Here is a 20,604-nt window from a genome sequence, read left to right on the forward strand (position 1 = left end):
TACATAAAGGAAATGGTCTCGATTTTTGACACTTGACCCAAAGGCCCACAATGGGCATGAAAGATGTTTTGACTACAAAGTTCCACCAATTTAAATGCTAACACCTGACCTCCTCTAACGCTGTAGTAACTCTCTCTCACTGCCATCATCGAATCAATTCCAACCCCACTCGACGGGGGAAGAGCCTGGGTGGGTTTCCAAGACGTACCTGTTTCCAGGAGTAGAAAACCCCCTTCTCCTCCCTTGGAGAAACTGCCCTCCTTGTGGTTAGCTGCCCAACACATCACCGTTATACACCAGGGCTTCCTCTAACTTGACAAGGGAAAAGGACACGTAAATGCATCAAGATTGCCCAAGGCAGGTGCTGCGAGCCTGAGGCCAGATGTACCTCCACCCTCCAGTCCTCTTAACAATTCCCACACTGACTCTCCCGCCCACAGCACTCCGCTTTTCAGCCGGGTCCCTTAATCATCGCAGTGTCTACACACATGTCACAGGCAGTGCTCCCCATCAGGGAGGAGATTAAGGCCATTAGTAGGTGACAAATGCTCAGGACACAATTATTTGGACAGGAAAGCCTCTTCTCAGGCCTGCCACAGGCCAGCAGCATCCGCATCGCCTGGACTTAGTAGAAAAGCAAATTGCCAGGCCCCAGCCTCGACTTCCGGAATCCGAAACCCTCCAGGGGGGCCCACGCCTCTGATCCCACAGCCCCTCCAAGTGAGTCTGATGCATTCAGCCTTGAGGACACTGCCTCAGGCTAACCTCTTTATTAAATTCTCCATTACTTTGTGTCTTTTCTCTCTCTCTTTTCTGCTTGTTTGTTTGCTGAAATACTTACCCAAGGAAGTCTTTTACACAGAATAATAGGTGACATACCTTAGTGCCTTGAATAGCTACAAAATGTCTTTATCATCACACCTGCCTGAGGAGGATACCTGGATTCTCACCTTATAATCATTGGTGTTCAAATGTGTCCTCGGGACTGGGTAACAGGCACCAGAAGACCCAAAACAAAACAAAACATATTGTTGAGAATGAGGGGGGGTTGGAGCAGAGACCCAAAACCCATCTGTAACCAATGGGTCATCCTCTCACAGAAGGAAGGGATGAGTCAACCAGGGCTCAGTACAGTACCGATGAAGCACACAGTATTCCTCTGGTTCCTCAAAGCTTCCTCACCCCCCACTATCATGACCCCAGTCCTGCCTTTCACTCAGGGCTAGACCAGAGCATGTGCACAGGTACAGATAAGAGATAAGAGCTCAGGACACATGGAATCCAGGAACAGGAATGGGAGTAGTGATACCAGAAGGGTAGGGGGAATGTGGGGAATAGAAGAGAGGAAGGGGGAACTGATCCCAATGATCGACACATAACCACAAACACACCCCTCCATGGGGATGAACTACCAAACCCGTGGGGGAAGGGAGACAGCGGGCAGTGTAAGATATGAGAATAGTTATAATTTATCAAGGGGTCGCAAAGGTAGGGGGAGGGGAGGGAAGGAAAAAAGAGAAGCTGATACCAAGGACTCAGTAGAAAGTCAATGTCTGTAATGATGGCAACGTATGTACTAAACTACTTGATATAATTGATGTGTGGATTGTTATAAGAATCGTAACAGCCCCAAATAAAATGATCGTTCAATAAATAAATAAGCAATAGAAAAACATTTTTTGAGGTCTCCCCATTTTGTCTTAGAATAGCCAAGGTTTTGTAGGAGACATTGGTGGGGCGGGGGAGGCAGTGTAATTGTTTGGTGTTCCTTCCTCATTTCTCCTCGCTGGGACCATGGAAATCCTCGCTGCATTTGTCTTCTTTTTCTTGGCAGTGTGGTCGTGTGGAGCATAGACAAAAGGGACGCCATCTGTGGCAGCCCCGCAGCCGGCCTGAATGTGGGCAACGCCACCACCATCATCTTCTCGGAGTGCCAGGATGAGATGTTTGTTACCGCTGGAAAGTACGTGTCAGGGCTGGGCCTCTTCAGACCTCAGAACCCACTGGATTTGCTTGTGTAGAAGGCGCCAGGCAATTGCCATACAGTCTGGGGGGCATATGTCTTTCATCCTGGACAAATACCTTATACCGTGACCTTCAAGATTTAGTCCTCCTTGGAAAGTCATTGATTTTAAACATGGTGATGGGAAATCCTGTGCTTCCTGGTGAAAAAGACCTGCTTACCTGTGAGATGCATTTCAGGTTCTTGTTTGTTTGTTTGTTACTGAGAACACGTGATGTCCAATCCAAGCTCACAGAGTAATCTGCACCATTGCAGAGATTCACCTGCTGGTTGACCTTTCTTATTCCTCCGCCTCCTGATTTACCAATGGTCATGAGGTCAATGCCAACTTAGAGTAACCATGTAAGACAAGGTAGGTCTGACCACAGATGTGTCAAGACTGGAAATCTTGACAGAAACAGACTATCACCTCTTTCACCCACAGAGAGGCTGGTCATTTCCATTTGCCAGCCTTCTGGTTCGCAGCCAAACACTTAGCGACCCATGAAATGACAGTTTGCAAATGAAGCGTGCCAGGAAGATTCGCCTGAGCTCTTCTTGTTGGTGTTGGGTGCCCTGGTGCTGGTCAGGCTCATGGGAACCCTTTGCAGCTCAGAGCACGGGCTATCCTCGGCCACATGCCATCTTCACAGTTGGCACACTGCCCGTTGTGGCAGCCACCATGTCAGTCCCGCTCGGCGAGTCTTCTTGCCTTTCACTGACTGTCCCCCTAGCATGATGTCCTTTACTGGATGTGTCTGGTAATGTGCCCTAAACAAGTGTGAGACAGCTTTGCCAGCCTCCCTTCTAAGGAGCATTCTGGCTGACAAATGTGTTTTTTCTTCTGGCCGTCCCTGGTACTTTTAATATTCTGGGCCATCATGTGTTGGCCAAGAACATAATTCAAATGTATCAATTCTTTTCCATTCTTCCTTATTCATTTCCCAGCTTCCCCGGGCAAACGAGGCCATTGAAGACACCAGGGCTTCTTGGGTCCGGGTGGATCCTAGGCCTCAACATGACATGTTGCTCTTTAACCTTTGAAAGAGACTTTGGCGGCAGATTTGCCCAATGCAAAAGATCATTTGACTTCTTGACTGCGGCTTCCATGAGTGTTGGTTATAGACTGTTTGATACATGAGATAATTTCTGAGAGAATCGGCTAGAGCCACCTAAGCATGACCCCCAGCTGCAGGTCTGAACAGAGGCCAGGGTCTGACTAACAGAAGAACTGAATTTGTACATTCATGAAGCAGAGCCCTACGTAGAGTTTGAAGTTAAGGTCACACGTGTATAAAACCATCCTTTTTCTATGTCCGTTGGAAAATGCAGTGTTGAGGTATAAGTTGGGTATGTCCTTGAGGACGCTCATTTGGTGAAGGGCGCACATTATTGGTTACTTTTCTAGTGGAAGTTGAGCATTTATGCTGCTCTAGAGCTACACTGTTTCTTTTAATTTTTTTATAAAGCAAATCTGTACATTCTTTTCCCTAATCATTTTTTCTCCTCTTTTCTTTTTTTACATTTTATTAGGGACTCATACAACTCTTATCACAATCCATACATATACATACATCAATTGTATAAAGCACATCCATACATTCCCTGCCCCAATCACTCTCAAAGCATTTGCTCTCCACTTAAGCCCTTCGCATCAGGTCCTCTTTTTTTTTCCCCTCCCTCCCCTCTCCCCCCCTCCCTCATGTGCCCTTGGTAATTGATACATCGTTATTTTGTCATATCTTACACTGTTTCTTTTAACACACACACGCACACACACACGCACGCGCACACACACACACACACACACACACCAGTTTTATTGGCATCCAGTTCACAGATCATACAATCCAACAGTTCAGTTATATTAAGAAGAGCTGGACACGCATTAGCACAATGAACTTCTACTCGTTGTTAGCTCCCCACTCCCCAACCTCCCCTGCCGTCCCCCCAAGAAACCATTAGTCCAGTTACTGTTGCTATGATTTACATATCCTGGATTTCATATACAGGAAAACATACTAAAACAAACAAACAATAACAAAGTAAATCAGAGAAAACCCTCAATTTTTTAAAAAGCAGAAAATATTAAAAACTAGAACAAATTTTAAATGGGTCAAAAGGGAGATCAAAAGGTAAGATGTTGAATTTCAGCCTAACTGCATCTGTAATAACCCACTTTCCCATGCATTCTTCATGATTGCCAGTCACACCCTTGGTCTGTAGCCAGAGGGAATTCACCCGAGGCTTAATCTGTCTGCACCTTGTGATACGCAGTCTGCGTTTGTTCCCTGGTGAATTGAGGAAAACGAAGAGGCCATAAAAGGCAATGGGCTAACCTAAGCCCTGCAGAAAATCCTATATGGACACTTCTTTAATCCTAAAGCAGCTGGCCGCGTCCTTGTCATCTGAGGCCACCCACCAGTGAGCAGGTAGCTGTTCGCGTTTGCCGAAGGAGTTTGCGGAGGGGTTTGGCCAAGGCTCGGTTCTGTGGTGTTTTTCTGTTCCTTAGCAGATGCTTAAGCGACACACATATTGGCCCGTTCGGCTGCCCATGGGAGACATATCTCCAGGAGTCACACTGAATTTGATACATCAGCGCCATCTGTATTCTAGGTGGCACGCCTGACTGGTGCAAGCAGTTCTTTCACTCAGCTGCTAGACTAAAGGTCAAAGGTTTGAGTCCACCCAAAGGTGCCTCAAAGGAACTGTCTGGTGAGTGACATCTGAAAGCTAGAGAGGCAGAATTGTTCCAGGAAGGGCTGCAATTGCTGTGGAGAAGTTGTGCCCCTGTAAGAGGCTTAACTGGCAAACGTGTGCAGTTAGATACACTTAGAGCAGTCGTGGAGGCTGTTTATGTACAACCAAAAACCTTATGGGATTTGGGCCCACGGCTGGGACGTTTAGGATGATAGGTTCATGGGACATACCAGTTATTTGGTGTCAAAAACAACATGCTTCTGTTCAGCCTCCTAGCTGGGGATCTTAAAAGCCTGCAAGCTGTCATTCAGGGGCAGCGTTGGGTTTCTAATTGCCTGGAGCAATGGAGGGAGCCGCACAGTCAGGACGGAGAAGGCGATGTCTGGGTCATTGGCTTCAAGAACGACTGCCACCTTTGTCAGGAGGCTAGTACTGGATGGGGCCAGGCTACCATTACTTACTGAGCATGTTGATCAAGGATTCTCTAGCAGAATCTTGATCAAAAAGGAGAAAACGAAAGAAGAGAATTTCAAATTCTCCTGAACCTCATAACACTTGAAGAACCCCTGAAACTACTGCCCTGAGTTAATTTTAAACCATAAACTAAAATATGGTCATCTTAAAACCAGGCAATGGTTTAACTTAGCCAGCAAAGCTGTCTGCCTTGATTGCTAAGCTGTTTTAATGGGATCCAATTAATAGTAGCAACTTGAAAGATTAAATATCACTTGATCTCCCTTTTGACCTATTTTCAATTTGGGTTTTTAAATTTTCTGCTTTCCTATTGAGTAAGGTTTCCTATAGAGTAAGGGTTTTCTGTTTTGCTTTGTTATTGTTGGGTTTTTGTTTTGTTCTCTATTTTTCTGTGTATGAAATCCAGGGTAGGTAAATCTGTAGAGTAGCTGGTCCAGTGTTTCTTGGAGGTATGGAAGGGGGGGGGGGCTGGTGGGAAATGGGGAGCTAATCATAATGAGTACAAGAAAGAGGAAAGTGATTGTGGAAGTGATTGTCCAACTCTTCTTAAGATTATTGAACAATTCGAGTGTATGATATGTGAATTGGATGCCAATAAAACTTGTTTTGTTTTGTTTTTAAAAAGATTGGTTCAGAAGCTCAGGGAGAAATGAGTGTTCATTGATGAGGAAAGGACAGCTGAGGGAAAGGGATGGTGATGATTGCGTAACTCAGCATACAATCAGTGTCGCGGAGGGTTCTGGTAGAAGCTGTTAGCTCTCTCTGCAGCTAGAGCTGCGCCTCGGTCCTTGGCCCCGCGCGAGAAGGAATTCACGCCGAAGCCTGGTTCGTGATCCAAGTGAGTTTTATGAGAGTTAGAAGTTTCAGGTTTACATGGCACCCACAGGACTCCTCCCGACCATGCAGCCTGGCGGAAGCTGCTCACTGTCACACAGAAAAGTCTCTGTTGACTCTTGGCTCCTGCCTTTTCAAGGATTCCACGGGGAATCGTGGTGGACGACCCCTGATCGACCCCATTGGCTGAATTGAATTCACCTGGCCCAGGTGGGCCAATCCAGATTTAGCGCCCACCCATGCCTACTGCCGGGAAACCTGAGCCTCTGAGCACGTGCAGTGCGCCACTCCTTTGTCCCCGTGCTTGGCTCTCTGGGCATGCGTTAATGGACATTTTTTAGCCCTGCGCTAGCCTGCCTAACAAAGCTGTTGAGTTGGTGAGTATTTGGCTGCGAATATTCTCAACAATAGTAAGATGAAAACTCCACGGATCTCAGTTCTACTCTGACATTCCTGGGGTTGCCATGAGTCCGAGATGACTTGATGGCCACCTGTTTTATATTTGAGGTATCCCCTTCCTCGAAGATAGAAGTTTCCAGGGTGGGTACCTTCTAGTCAGTTCCATTGCCCCGCCCTACCGACAGCAAAAGGAACTGCCGCCCAGGTTGCACCCGCCTTTCGCTGTGGTTGAGCCCACCGTTGACACAGCCACTGTGTCAGTCCATCTCCCTGAGTGTCTAACTCTGGATGCTGACCCTCTCTACAACCACGCCCCTCCTGATGACGGGCCCAAAGGATGAGAGACAAAGTCTTGCCATCCTTGCCTCTGAGGTGCAACCCGGCTGTGCTTTTTGCAAAACAAATCTGTTTGTTCTCCCGGCACTTCATGGAATGTGGGCTACAGAAAGGTTTTCCCCCAGGTTGTTCCCCAAATATATGCCAACCCTAAGACACTGCTTGCATCACATGGAAAACGACTGCACACTTGGAGGTCAACGCAAGCGGCTTAGAGGTTATCTCCCTGAGGGCCTTCAGTCATCTAGAGCAATCAGACTATTGCCTGCCCCACCCTAGGTGGGGCCCACTCCCTACTGATAGTGGATAGAGATAGTCCCTACTGATAGTGGATTGTTTCCTTGAAGGAGAACCCAGAGACAAGTCAAAGCCACTTCAGGACGACCAAGTTAGGCTGCCATCTTGAATCTAGGGTCCGCCCATCTTGTCATGTGTACCCCTAGTCCCTCCCCTTCCTATTGTGTGTACACCCCTAGATTGTCCTCCTCCCGTTGCATGTATTACCTGTGGTACCACCCCTTTCCGTCAAGATGTAATCAGGGGGACTTGCATGCCCCCTAAATGTATATAAACCTTGATTAGAAATATACTCGGTCGCTCTCCTCATCGCCCGCCTCCACGTGGACCATCAAGAGGGGCTGAGGTGAGCATGCTACCATGAAATGTGCCTGACTTCTTTATTTTACTCTCTCTGCTACCTCTACTATTTTCTATGAGCTTACTGTCATCTTTATGTACTATCGCCGTACAATTGCGCCTATGGACCCTGTGGTTGTTAGCAGCTGCTTTACTCTGCCCATGGACCTGCCAGCATTCTTTACTGACACCCTAATTCAAATGCCTCCATTCTTCTTGATTCATCATCCAATGTCCACATGCTGTGTGAGGCTGGGTTGTCTGGAGAAACAAGCCAGCATGCTCATCTAAGTACAAGAAAGAACCTTAGGTCAAGAGACAACGTTACATCCAGCCAGCACCCCAGCGCAGTCCAACTCAAGTGCATACCTATGATGCAAGGTGGTCCCCTCTTCAGACTCAGGTAGCTGCTGGCCAATGATGCCCAAAGGTGCAGCGGGAAGCTGGGCGATCACAGGCCCGTGGCTGCAGAGTCCCATGGATCCAAGATCATTGGAAACATGGCAGGGCATTGTCAGCTCTCAGGCCCAGAGGGCCCCAGGAGGCAGGCACGGAGTCCCAGCAAAGTTGACAGCGAAGAACAAGAGAGGGGAAGGACGTTCTCGGTTCTCTCTTATAGAAAGGCCACATCTCCCAGGACGCATCATCAAGGCGTGACCTAACTGGCAGGTTGGACTCTTCCTTTCTGCAGGTGACCATTGACATAAAATCTCACTGCCACCCAGGCCCATGAGGGGACTGAAAGCTCGTGGCTTCAGTCAGGTGCACCTTCACCCTCAGCGTGACGTCTTTGTTCTCTCCCCTTTGAAAGATGTCTTACGCAGCAGATGTGCCCAATGCAGTACATTGTTTGATTTCTTGACTGCTGCTTCCATGAGGCTTAATTGTGGAGCCAAGTAAAACAAAGTCTTCATGCTAACATAAAAGCCAGTTGCGATGAGATCAATTCCAACTCAAAGGAATGGCGTGTGTTTCAGAACAGATCTGTGCTCCGTTGGGTTCTCTGTAGCTGATTTTTTTGCCAGGCCTTTCTTCTGAGGTGTCTCTGCGTACTTTGGAATTGAACCCCCAACCTCTCAGTTAACAGTTGAGCATGTGACTCTTTGTGCTACCCAAAGGCTGCCCATACTAAAATACTCTTCTTGAAGATTTCCTCAAAACTAAGAATCTTATAAGAAACACTTGGCTTACTCTTTCCTTCCTTGCTTCCTTTCTTTCTTTGTGTGCCTGCCGGTTTCAAGAAGGCAATCTCGAGGGCATAGTGGGTCACTGGTTGGCCTGCTAATAACACGAACAACAGTTTAACCCACTAACAGTGCCCAGGGAGAAAGATGAGGCTGTCTGCTCCCATAATGATCACACCCTTGGGAACCTTTAGGACCAGTTCAACTGCACTGCCGTGTCACTAGGAGAATGGATGGAATGGCAGTGACTTTGCATATTGGTCCATTTTCCATACAGTTGACAGACCGCGTACTCTGTAAACCTCGGCTCTGCTAAGCCAAACCCACCTCTGAGGACTACTGACAGCGTGAAAGGCTGCAAGTCGCAGTGGATCTAGCCCTAGCAACCCGTAGGCATGTTCACGTCTCACATACGTGGGGGTTCGCTGGAAAACCTTCACTGCTTGTGATGAAATGAACTATGCAGCCACACCCAGTGTGCCTTTCCTTTCTATATGTTGGATTCCACAAATAAAAGGCCAAAAAGTTGATGAGTAAAATTCAAAGAGAGAGAGAAAGAGACTCCTTACCCGTCAGACCTAACCGCTGGAAAGGAAGAATGGTCCAATGGAAACCGACTGAAGTTCTTTGGTGACACACAGTTAGTTTCAAACAAACAAAGAAACGTCCAATTCTCTTTCCTTCGGCTCTTCCTTCCATAGAATTTAGGAAGCAGAGAAGAGCTGGCGTGGCCACCACACATGCAAGTCCTTGACCATGCCATCTTTTTTGCAGTGGGACAATTCGAGTCTGGGAACTGGATCTTCCCAACAGGAAAATCTGGCCAACGGAGTGCCTAACAGGACAGATGAAAAGAATAGTGATGAGCATCACCGTAAGCAGATGGCTTTCTAAAGTGTAACTGTTTGCACATGTTCCTGTCAATAGTCCTCACCAAGATGTGGGGAGTGTGTGTGTGTGTGTGTGTGTGTGTGTGTGTGTGCTGGAGGGCATTGCAAGGGAAGTGTCTCCTCCTCCTGCTACTGATGCGGAGAGTAGCCATGGAAAGAGAGATGATGGCCTGGCCAGATGGCACAGGGACCCTATTTAAACCCACAGACACAGAACAATAGAAACAGATTCAGTCTGGTGAATTACTCACAGGGAAAACAAAAGAAAAGGAGGGAAGAAAAGTAAAGGCAAGCGTGTGCACCAACTTTAGGTGAAATGCATGGTCTGATCACAGTCTAGGAGTTTCTTCAGATGTGTGTTTGGCTGGGTTCTGCTCTCCTCAGCACTGCCCAAATGCACCTTTAGTCTGGGGACACCAGAAGTAGCCATGACACCCGTGTAGGTCTGCATGGTCGTCAGGGAATGCGTGCCCCATTACGGGCCATGGTGCTCACGATGTGCTACTCTCCCCCACAAGATGGCAGACGATGACAACTTCTTCTACCTGGGCACCACAACCGGAGACATTCTCAAAATGAACCCAAGGACTAAATTGCTGACGGACACTGGGCCCATGAAGGACAAATTCAGTCTGGTGAGTTTATACCGTTGGGCCCTGCCTTCTCCTGCCCCCTGGTTTCTAGCCCTTTCTTCCCTCTTTCTCATTAAGAAGGAGTCTGGATGCGGCCCTACTCCGTGCTTGCCCTCATGAAGCCATCACTGAAGATATAGGTGCTCTAGCAAAGTGTGGTGAAGGAACCAGATGGTGCCCAGCAGTCAGAAAGAATAGTGAATAGGGTCTTAAAGGCTTGTCTTAAAACAAGCAGTCATCTAAGTGAGTTCTCCGCTAGTCTAAGCAGAAGCCCACCAGCCTGTATAACCCAAGGATGGCCCACAATGAAGTCCAAGACCAGAGGAAGGAGCTGCTATGGCTGCTTTACTCAGTGTCGGTGAACCGGTTCCGACTCGTAGCCACATTATGGAAACACTGCCTGGTCCTCAACCATCCTCAGTCATTCTTTTTTTTTTTAAACAATTTATTAGGGGCTCATACAACTCTTATCACAGTCCATACATATACATACATCAATTGTATAAAGCATATCTGTACATTCTTTGCCCTCATCATTTTCTTTTTTTTCTCCTCTTTTCTTTTTTTACATTTTATTAGGGACTCATACAACTCTTATCAAAATTCATACATATACATACATCAATTATATAAAGCACATCCATACATTCCCTGCCCCAATCATTCTCAAAGCATTTGCTCTCCACTTAAGCCCTTTGCATCAGGTCCTCTTTTTTTTTTTCCCTCTCTCCCCGCTCTCCCCCCTCAGTCATTCTAATGCTCAAGTTCATTGATGCAGCCTCTGTGCCAATCCATCTCACCCCGCTTCCTGGTGTCAGAGCTCATGTTGGCAGTGACCCTTTTTGTCCAGCCTGCCAGTACATCACAGACACCATCCAGACAACGTGTGGTAACATTGGCATGAACTTGGCTGTACTTCCTGGACCAGTCCTTACATTAGCTTATATACGTATATAAAATGTATTATATATCTTTTAAATTTTTATTTAACAAATTTATTTAATATAGATAAACACAATACATTATTAGTAATAAATTATTTTATAAATTAAATAAATATAAATAAATGTATTTTTAAATTTTTAATGTTGTTGTTGAAAACATCCACCAATGTAACAGTGAGTCCACGTACTGTGTAGTGACTGTGACTCCGTTCCTGTTCCTCCTTTGGGCAACCATTCTCAATCTCCTTTTCTGGGCCACTCCTCCCTCATTACCATAAACGCAGGGCCCCCTCTCATCTTCCCAGTGCTGGCAGACTTTTTTTTTCTAGTTAAGCTCAAGTACTGTTTGGTTTCAAGAAGACTTCAGGCAATATTTTGGTTTAAGGTTTAAAGATGAGTGCAGGGCAAGAGTTTAAGGGTTCATTCCATTTTCACAGCTCCAGTGGTTATGTATTGGGCTACTGACTGCAAGGTCAGGGATTCAAAACCACCAGCCGCTCTGTGCGAGAAAGATGAGTCTTTCTAGTTTCCCAAAGAGTTACAAGCCAAATATTGCAAACAAAATAAAAACTGTTGTTTTTGCACCACAGATGGAATTTTAGAGTGAGATCTTGCCTCTGTCTAGATAAACTTTTCCAGATGTGTCCTATCATGTCCAGAATTTACCTCTAAAGTAGGGGTTCTGAACCAGGATAAAAGTTGAGTATTCATGAACTTGCTGAAGAAAAATATTATGTCTTGATCGTCATTAAGAACTGAATTCCATTTCACTCCCAATTATGGATGCTGGCAATAAGTCATAGTAATAAAAGTACCACCTACAACAACAACAACAATAACAAAAGTTACAAGCCTTGGAAAGTCACAGGGGCCGTTCTGCCCTGTCCCATGGAGGACCTCTACGAATCAGCATCAGCTCTGTGGCAGTGAGTGTCCTGTTTTGAGGAAGTCTGGAGCGGGGGATTTGAAACTTTGTTCTGCATCTTCCCCCTTCTGCGAATGTTTCTGCTGTGGAGTCTTTGATCGAAACGCTCAGCAATGGCACTGCTCTTGCATTGAGACTGCTGACCTTTTGTTCCCCCCCCCCCACCCCCAACCAGGGAGTATCAGCGGTCAGATGCCTGAAGATGGGAGGCCTGCTGCTGGGCTCTGGAGCTGGACTGCTGGTGTTCTGCAAAAGCCCCAGCTACAAAGTAATCAAGTAAGTTCGGGGCCCCTGAGGGCTGGGATGGGGAGACACCCTCTAGAGCTCCCAAGTAACTGATATGACCACACTGACATTTGTATCAAACAATTTTACCCTGCCATTAAAAGTAGTCGAAGTCATTGTAAAGAGTAGCTTCTTTGCCAATGAAAAGACCATAGTTTATGATGATTCAAGCCAAAGTAGTCCAGCATTACCAAAGAGGCCACATTGTCCTTTAAATAAATACATAAATCAACTGCGTTGAGTCCATCATAAAGGTAACATATGTGACGAATGTATCTGTGTGAGTCTGGATACTTTGGAGAAACAAATTCACAGAAACTCATGTATAAGAGAGAGTTTTATATAAACACTAAGTGCACATCAAGAAAACATCCCAACCCAGTGCTGCCCAAGCCCACAAGTCCAACATTAACCCATATGTCTGACACCAATCCACAAAGTCATCCTCCAGCTCACACGCAATGATGCCAACTGCAGGAGGAAAGCCCAATCAGTGAACATATAAGCATCTCAGCGCTGGCAGGGATCTCCACACGGTTGCCCCAGCACCCAGGGCTGCATTGGGGTAGGTCCATGAGGCTTCTCTTTGGGGATGTCTTGCAGGAAGTAAGCCTTGCCAGCTGAAGCAGGAAACTGGCTAAGGCAGTTGCACCCTGGCCCGACCATCACAAAGCAAGAGACCAGAGAACTAGAAGGCGAGGTTCACCGAGCCATTTATCTCCCTGCCCTTCAATTAACCCCACATGTGTTTATCAACCATGTTGGCACAATTAACTAACTACCTCAGTATCCAAAGAACCCCGAATTTCAAAGTCTTCAAGATTGGTTTATTCAGCAAAGTGCATTGGGTGCCTATTATGTCCCAGAGAGAGTTCTGGTGGCACAGGGGGTTAAGCTTTGGGTTGCTAACTGATAGGTTGGTGTTTGAACCCACCAACTATTCCAAGGGAGATGGATGCAGACGCCTGCTCCCATAAGGATTTACAACTTCCAAAACATGACTGCGGAGCAGTGATGCTCTGTCTTACAGGGTTGCTATGAGCAGGAACGGACTCTACAGCAATGGATCTTCTGTGCCAAGCACTGTGCCCGTAGTTAACACGTTTGAATGCAAACCCTAAGACACATAGCCGTAATTGACCAGCAGTCTCTCGGCCAGGAACTATCCTTTGCACTTTTCATGCATATGACATTGAAGTAAAATGAACTAAAGCATGATGTAGTGCCATCAACAAGTACCTCATCTGTCCAAACCAATGTGCTGTTACTGTCAGGCACCACCGAGTCGGCTCCAACCCGCAGAGACCCCTATACAACGGAAGGAAACACTGCCTGGTCCTGAGCCACCCTCACAACCGATGCTCTGTCGGAGCCAATTGTGGCAGGCACCGTGCCCATCAGGCTCCCTGAGGGTCTTCCTGCTTCTCTCTGGCCCTCCCCTCTACCAACTATGATGTCCTTTTGCAGGGACCGGTCTCTCCGAAAACATGCCCAAAGTACACGAGACAATGCATGAGACTCGACTCCAATGTGCTAGCTGCTGTTAAAACAATAATAAAAATAAGATTTAGTATTTGACTTCTTGAACTTATCATCTAATTTGGGGATAAAAGTGTATGTCCATGAAATCGTCACTATAGTGCAAGATAATGTATATGCATAAACCAGATGGTCCAGACAAGGTAAAATATATCATGGGTGTTGAGAAGCTCAGCAAAGGCAGTGGTCACCGTGGGCTGGACAAGACAGCGAAGAGACTTCACGGAGTAATGGAGGCAGGACCTGAGCTCAGGTATGACAAGCAGGCCACCTGTGGACATGATCCATATGGCCTCTGCTAGCTCCCAGAAAGCACATACATTGGAGAAATCAGCATCAAATACTTGTATGTGTTGAGCACTCACAGGGCGCCAGGCACTGCCCTGGGTACCTTGATAGATCAATGAGTAAAGCAAACAAAATAGAAAAGAGGTCCCTGCCTCGTTGAATGTCAGAGATCTGACATTGTCGCAGAAGGGACAAGACAATACCTAATGAGCCACAGAAACAAGTGAAGCAATTAGCTTTCAAGGATGATCAGTATAGTGGAGATGAATGGAGTAGGGCAATGGCAGGGGCGAGGGGGGCGGGGAGATCAGGGCATAAAGGAGTGAAGGAGTGAGGGGGCAGGTGGCAATGTTAAGTTCCATGAGGGTGGCTGAGGGTAGATTTTATTAAGACTATTTTCTGACCAGTTTTGTGGTTGTGTGAGGAAGAACCGGGGGCGGGGTGCTATGGAACAATGTTGGTCAGACTTTGGATGCACAACGTGACCGTCTGGCATTAATTCCTTAATGTTTAACCCCTCGATGGTACCCACTAGCATCTCAGAAGAAAAAAAGGCCTGAGCAGCATCTCCTGCAAAGAGAGCAGCCTGAGGAACCGTGTGGGTCAGTGTGGATGTACTCTGTGTGGGGCCGGCACTTGGAGTCCACTCAATCGCACTTGACAACACAACACTGGTTGTTCACACTTCTGAGTTAGTTAGGAAGTAGTCGTCGGTTCCATGGGTCCACTTGGCTCCTCCTTCTTTTTTAAAGGAAAATCCAATTACAAGGGGGCATCACTTCCATCGCTCTTCGGGGAGAAGGACACCAGTTTTTCGTAGGAACGGAAGAATCGCACATTTACCGGGTCACCTTCACAGACTTCAAAGAGACTCTCGTTACGACGTGTCACTTTGAGGCTGTCCAGGACATCGTCTTTCCATTGTGAGTACAAACGGGAAAGGTACAAACACGGTGTAAATGACATGTGATGCCTTCCTCTCCTCTGTTGTTTGTAATCCTTTTCCTTGGGGAAGGGGAAGGGGAAGGGAGCGCAAATGAACAAGTTACGGTATATACTAGAGCATAAGGCAATCCGGATATCAGCCGAGGCACCTAATTTTACTTACCACAAAACTGCGTTAAAAATGTGCTGAATTGCTGAAGACAAATGTGTGCATGAGGAAATGTGGAGAAGAAAGCTGATGGGACCTGGGTATCAAAAGATATAGCATCTGGGGTCTTAAAGGCTTGTAGGTAAACAAGCGGCCATCTAGCTCAGAAGCAACAAAGCCCACATGGAAGAAGTACACCAGCCTGTGGGATCACGAGGTGTCCAAGGGACCAGGTATCCTCAGGCATCATCAGAACAAAAATCATAGTGAATGAGCAGGAGTGCAGATTGGAGACTCAAAGCCCATCTGCAGGCAGCTGGACATCCCCTTACAGAAGGGTTGTGGGGAGGAGACAAGCCAATCAGGGTGCGATGTAGCAACGATGAAACATACAACTTCCCTCCAGTTCCTAAATGCTTCCTTCCCCCCGACTATTATGACCTCAATTCTACCTTACAAATCTGGCTAGACCACAGGATGTACACTGGTACACACAGGAACTGGAAACACAGGGAATCCAGGACAGATGATCCTTTCAGGACTAGTGGTGAGAGTGGCAATACCAGGAAGGTGGGGATATGGTGGGGTGGAAAGGGGGAACTGATTACAAGGATCTACATATAACCTCCTCCCTGGGGGACGGACAGTGTAAAATATGATAAAATAATAATAATTTATAAATTATCAAGGGTTCATGAGGGACGGGGGAGCGGGGAGGGAGGGGAAAAATGAGCTGATACTAAGGGCTCAAGTAGAAAGCAAATATTTTGAGAATGATGATGGCAACAAATGTACAGATGTGCTTGACATAATGGGTGTATGTATGGATTGTGATAACAGTTGTTCGAGCCCCCGATAAAATGATTTCTGAAAAAAATGTGCTGTAAAACTCGGCTTATTCTCGAGTATATACAATAACTTGCAGGCCTCGCAATGCTGGAGGTACATGGGGAGAAAGACAGAGAAAAGGTAAATAATAGACGCACAACCTGGCAACAATAGCAATGATGAACAACATCCACAAGGAGACACCTAGGTCGACATAACCAGACAGACAGACGTGAGAAGACGCATGGCAGTCTGTTTGTAAATATAGGGTATTTTACATATGTATTTGTATGTACTGGACACTGTAGCACATCCAGAGGGCGGGGTCCATGCACATTGGACATGGGGCTGGGCTCCAGCAAGTACAGGAAAGGGCGCATCACCAATGTCACTGACTACCTGAGGGCCTGAGACATTACAAAGGCCTTGTGTAAAATAACTTGGTGCCTGCAATTCATCTGTGGTCTTCTTTTTAATTATTTATAAAAATGTTAATTGACATAGCTCACTCATTCCATCCATCCATTCCCAATACAGTTCTGTTGTTCAATCCCATCGGTTGGGGTTATACAATCATCAATGCTATCTACTCCCATCACCTCGCTTCCCGTTCCCTTGGGAACCATTACTCTTGTCATTATCTCTGAGGGGACATCTACCTTGACTACCATGTACCAATGGATCTGAAATGTACAAATGAACAAATGCATCTCTAACATGATTAATGAGGTATAACACATAAAGACCTTCATAGTAAGGAGAGGAAATCTTAAAGGACAAGAGGACAGCGATGTGGCTCTTTGGTGCCATACAGCACCCCAAATTTAGCTTACATTCCATGTGGCCCTTCTGAGAGGGGCTGTCCAGTTGTCTTGCTGGTGAACTTTGGGGCTCCACCACATCCACTCCCTTTCTTATCGATTTGGTTGCATGTTTTTTGAACATCTGATACCTCTTCCCATCGTTGACACCTCAGATCACACAAGCTGCTGTGCTTCTTCCATATGGGCTTTGTGGCCTCCCTGCTACATGACCGCTTGTTTAACTACAAGCCTTTGAGGCCCGAGACGCTATATCTTTTCATAGCCGGGCACCATCCGCTTCTCCACATTTGCTTATGCACACGTTTGTCTTCAGCGATCATGTCAGGAAGGGGAGCATCATACAATGTGTGGTCTTTTGTTGTTGTTTGTAGTCCGTTCCCTTTAGGAAGGGTAGGGTAACTGCTTGTCAGAATGGGTCATCACTTGTCAAATGTGCATGTGACAAACACTGTCTTTGATGGCTGCTCCTCTTAGTCTCCCGGTGGCTTTTTTGCAGTGGCACTGCTGAGCTGTTTGCTACCTGTGCCAAGAAGGACATCAGAGTGTGGCACACCTTGTCCAACAGGGAGCTGCTGCGAGTCACCGTGCCCAACATGACGTGCCACGCCATTGATTTCATGAGAGACGGGAAGAGCATCATTTCAGGTAGCATCCGCCCATCCCAATTTGGATTTGGGTTCCAGACATGCTTTTGGTTCTTGCTTTTCTCCTTCAAGTCCACCTTGCTGGCTTAGCTGACAGTGTGAGACCAGAATGGACTCAGATTGGCAAAATGTGGGTAAACTAGAAGGTAACCGGAAGGCAAACAAATTCATGGGCCAAAGATAATATCCTGAGGTTCTTTGTGTGTGCAGCTGGCTGGCTGAGATACTGAAGACGGTGGGTAAGGAGCAGGAGATTTAAGGATGCAGGGCAGAAAGTCAGCGCTTCCTCTGAAATGGAAGCTTGTACAACCAAGGAATGACCTCAGCCACACTGTTGAAATGTCCAAGGCTGCAGCTCACGGAGAGCTGGGAGCTAGCCTCCTTGCTTCCTTCCCTTCCCTGGACTGGGATCCACCTGGAGGTCAGTTAAACCAGGACAAATTATTTTTTCCCCTGACCAAGGGGAACCAGTTTCAGGGTGCCAGGAGAGAAGAAGGGTATGTGATTACTGTCAGTTGGTGGGTGGGGGCTTTCTCTTTATCACCATCCCCACCCCCAGTTCTGACGCCCAATGATGGTTTAGGAGGGCAGCACTCTGTGTGAGGAGAGAGTCAGTCTACTTACTTTGTCCGATATTTGTCTGTTTGTTTCTGTTTTGCACCAGCGTGGGATGATGGTAGGATCCGAGCCTTTGCCCCTGAGTCAGGCCGGCTGATTTACATCATCAACAATGCCCACCGGATTGGAGTGACTGCCATCGCCACCACCAGTGACTGTAAACGGGTCATCAGTGGCGGTGGGGAAGGGGAGGTATTGTCTTTACAAGCAGATTGTTTTTCTTAAATATGACCCTTGATCTAGAGCAAGTATGACACCAATGGCTACAAAGGGTCTGGGGTGTCCCTCTGTTCCCCAAGCCCTCTGCTTCCTCTTGCCAGTGAGCACTGCACCCAGCTGCTTCCAGACAGCTTCCTCTGGCCAGTGCTGGTCAGCGAGCAGGTACCTGTTCTGGGTTCCAGCTTCCCTGCAGTTCTAAAATACTTTTGGGGTGGGAAGGGAGAAAAAAAAGATGCATGCGAGAAGAAGGTATTTGGAAGAAATGGGAGCAAGTCTAATGAAACTTCAAAGTGAGCTGACCTGGGCCTAAAGCTCCCCCCTAGGAAGGCAGTCCTTGGTTCTGGATCAGGCTCACCATGCCCTCCCAGTGGCTCACCAGGCTTGGAAGGGAGATCAGACATGCAGGGGTGGGAGAGGGGTCCTGGGGCAGCTCAGTCAGAGACACTCTGACCCAGCATAAGAGAAAGGGGAGGGAGTCAAACCCTGTGTCACACCAATAAACAAACAAACAAACAAACAAACACCAAAACAAAAAAGCCTCACTGCCATCAAGTCAACACTGACTAATGGAGGCCCTATAGAACAGGGTAGAACCGCCTCTGTGGGTTTTGGGGATTGTAATTCTGTATGGGAGCAGAAAACCTCATCTCTCTGCTGTAGAGCAGCTGGTGTTTTCAAACTCCTGAGATGTGCTTAGCAGCCCTGTGTGAAACCCCCTCATGGCTAGGGCACCTGTCTTGCCCTCCAGCCCAGCGCCATCCAGGTGGGCTCCTGGAAGCTTCCTTCTCTCAGGAGGAATAGCTCGTAGCAGCGATAAATACATTAGTACATCTTAAGTGCTACTATTTCTGTGACCGTACTTTATTTTCTTACATCTTAGATGTTGTTATTTCTATGACTCTAATTTATTTTAAATCAGACAAATATCAAATTTTGGTTTGAAAACAGAAAAAAAAATCCAGAATCCTCTATTTTCCCATAATGCCTATTTTCACCACCTGGCCTGTGGAAACTGCCTTGTTCCTTCCTATGAGGATTCATGGTACATAACTCTGGATGGTCCAGAAATCTCCTGGCAGCATCAGAAATTTGAGAGCAAGGCTCGCTTGCTAGTGAATAGAAAAACCATTAAGGAGCCCTGGTGGTATAGTGGGGGCAAGATGAGGCTTCCTACTCTCTGAAAGCCTATAGGCTCTCCACGGGTCAGAACCAAGCCCAGGGCGGTGGCCTTGAGCTGGGAGACAAATCATGTCACTATACAGTGGCCTTTGCATGGTTGGTTTCAGTAGTGGTCCATTTCTCTGTCTGAACTTCAACCTGGGTGCAGGTCAACCGGCTCCATGTTGTGCGTGAGTATTCCCGCCTTTCGATTTAGTGTTCCCATCTTCTACTACTGAGAATGGGGAAGGAGGAAAAACACCAGCCATCCCACCCCTCCCCCACCCCAGCCCGAGCTGGCCCTGAGAGGGGGTGCTTTGTGGGTTTCAGGTGAGGGTGTGGCAGGTCGGCTGTCAGACCCAGAAGCTGGAGGAGGCCCTGAAGGAGCACAAGTCCTCCGTGTCCTGCATCAAGGTGAAGAAGAACAACGAGGAGTGTGTCACGGCCAGCACCGATGGGACCTGCATCATTTGGGACCTTGTGTACGTGGCAGTGAGGGGGAGGGCGAAGCAGCATTTACGAGACAAGGCACTTTGACCTTAGCATCTTATTGAACCTGGGAGAAGACGGCAGAACCTGAGCCTTTAAATCCTCACGGGAGCAGAAAGCCTAATTTTTCTCTCAAGAGGAGTGATGGATGGGTTTGAACTATTGACCTGGTGGTTAGCAGCACAACACCTAACCCGTGATGTCACCAGGACCCCTCCAAGCGAAGAGTAGACATCTCATGTCTGGTATCAGTAAAGGAGCCATGCATGGCCAGGATTGGCACTCACGGTGTTGACAGGTGCTGGTGGGAAGAGTGCGGTTTTAGAAGCACTGAATCTCAGAGTGTCTGGGTGGCTGCAGAAGCCGACTGCTGGATGGACCGAGTGAGGCTGGATTCAGTGGTGGTGGTAGTGGTGGGTGCCTGCGTGTTGCTTCTACTTGATATTGACCCTATTTGCAACAGAAGCATGATTTAACATACCTAGATTCCCCTCGAGTCTTCGAAGTGAAAGAAAGCAAGGGAAAGAGCTAAAGTTAGGCCAGCAGCTCAGCTCCTGCTGTCACTTCCCCCCATCACACCAAGCCCAGGAGGTGCATGTGGCTACGGGGTTGTTGTTTGGTGCCTTTGAGTCAAGTCCAAGTCTAAGCGATTGTACTTACAAC

General features: G+C 47.2%; 1 protein-coding gene across 2 annotated transcripts in view; it reads left to right on the forward strand.

Annotated features, from left to right (window-relative positions):
* The window catches only part of CFAP52 (cilia and flagella associated protein 52), a 64,760-nt gene that overhangs the window by 26,550 nt on the left and 17,606 nt on the right, over window positions 1-20,604 (forward strand). For both annotated transcript variants that reach the window (XM_075560919.1, XM_075560920.1), the window contains exons 4-11: window positions 1,835-1,963; window positions 9,340-9,439; window positions 9,974-10,090; window positions 12,132-12,232; window positions 14,821-14,991; window positions 17,310-17,458; window positions 18,122-18,267; window positions 19,783-19,934. In XM_075560919.1, the coding sequence (XP_075417034.1) occupies window positions 1,835-1,963; window positions 9,340-9,439; window positions 9,974-10,090; window positions 12,132-12,232; window positions 14,821-14,991; window positions 17,310-17,458; window positions 18,122-18,267; window positions 19,783-19,934 (1,065 nt within the window). The remainder of the gene's footprint in view (window positions 1-1,834; window positions 1,964-9,339; window positions 9,440-9,973; window positions 10,091-12,131; window positions 12,233-14,820; window positions 14,992-17,309; window positions 17,459-18,121; window positions 18,268-19,782; window positions 19,935-20,604) is intronic.

Source organism: Tenrec ecaudatus, chromosome 10 (genome assembly GCF_050624435.1).
Source record: "Tenrec ecaudatus isolate mTenEca1 chromosome 10, mTenEca1.hap1, whole genome shotgun sequence".
Classification (NCBI taxonomy): domain Eukaryota; kingdom Metazoa; phylum Chordata; class Mammalia; order Afrosoricida; family Tenrecidae; genus Tenrec; species Tenrec ecaudatus.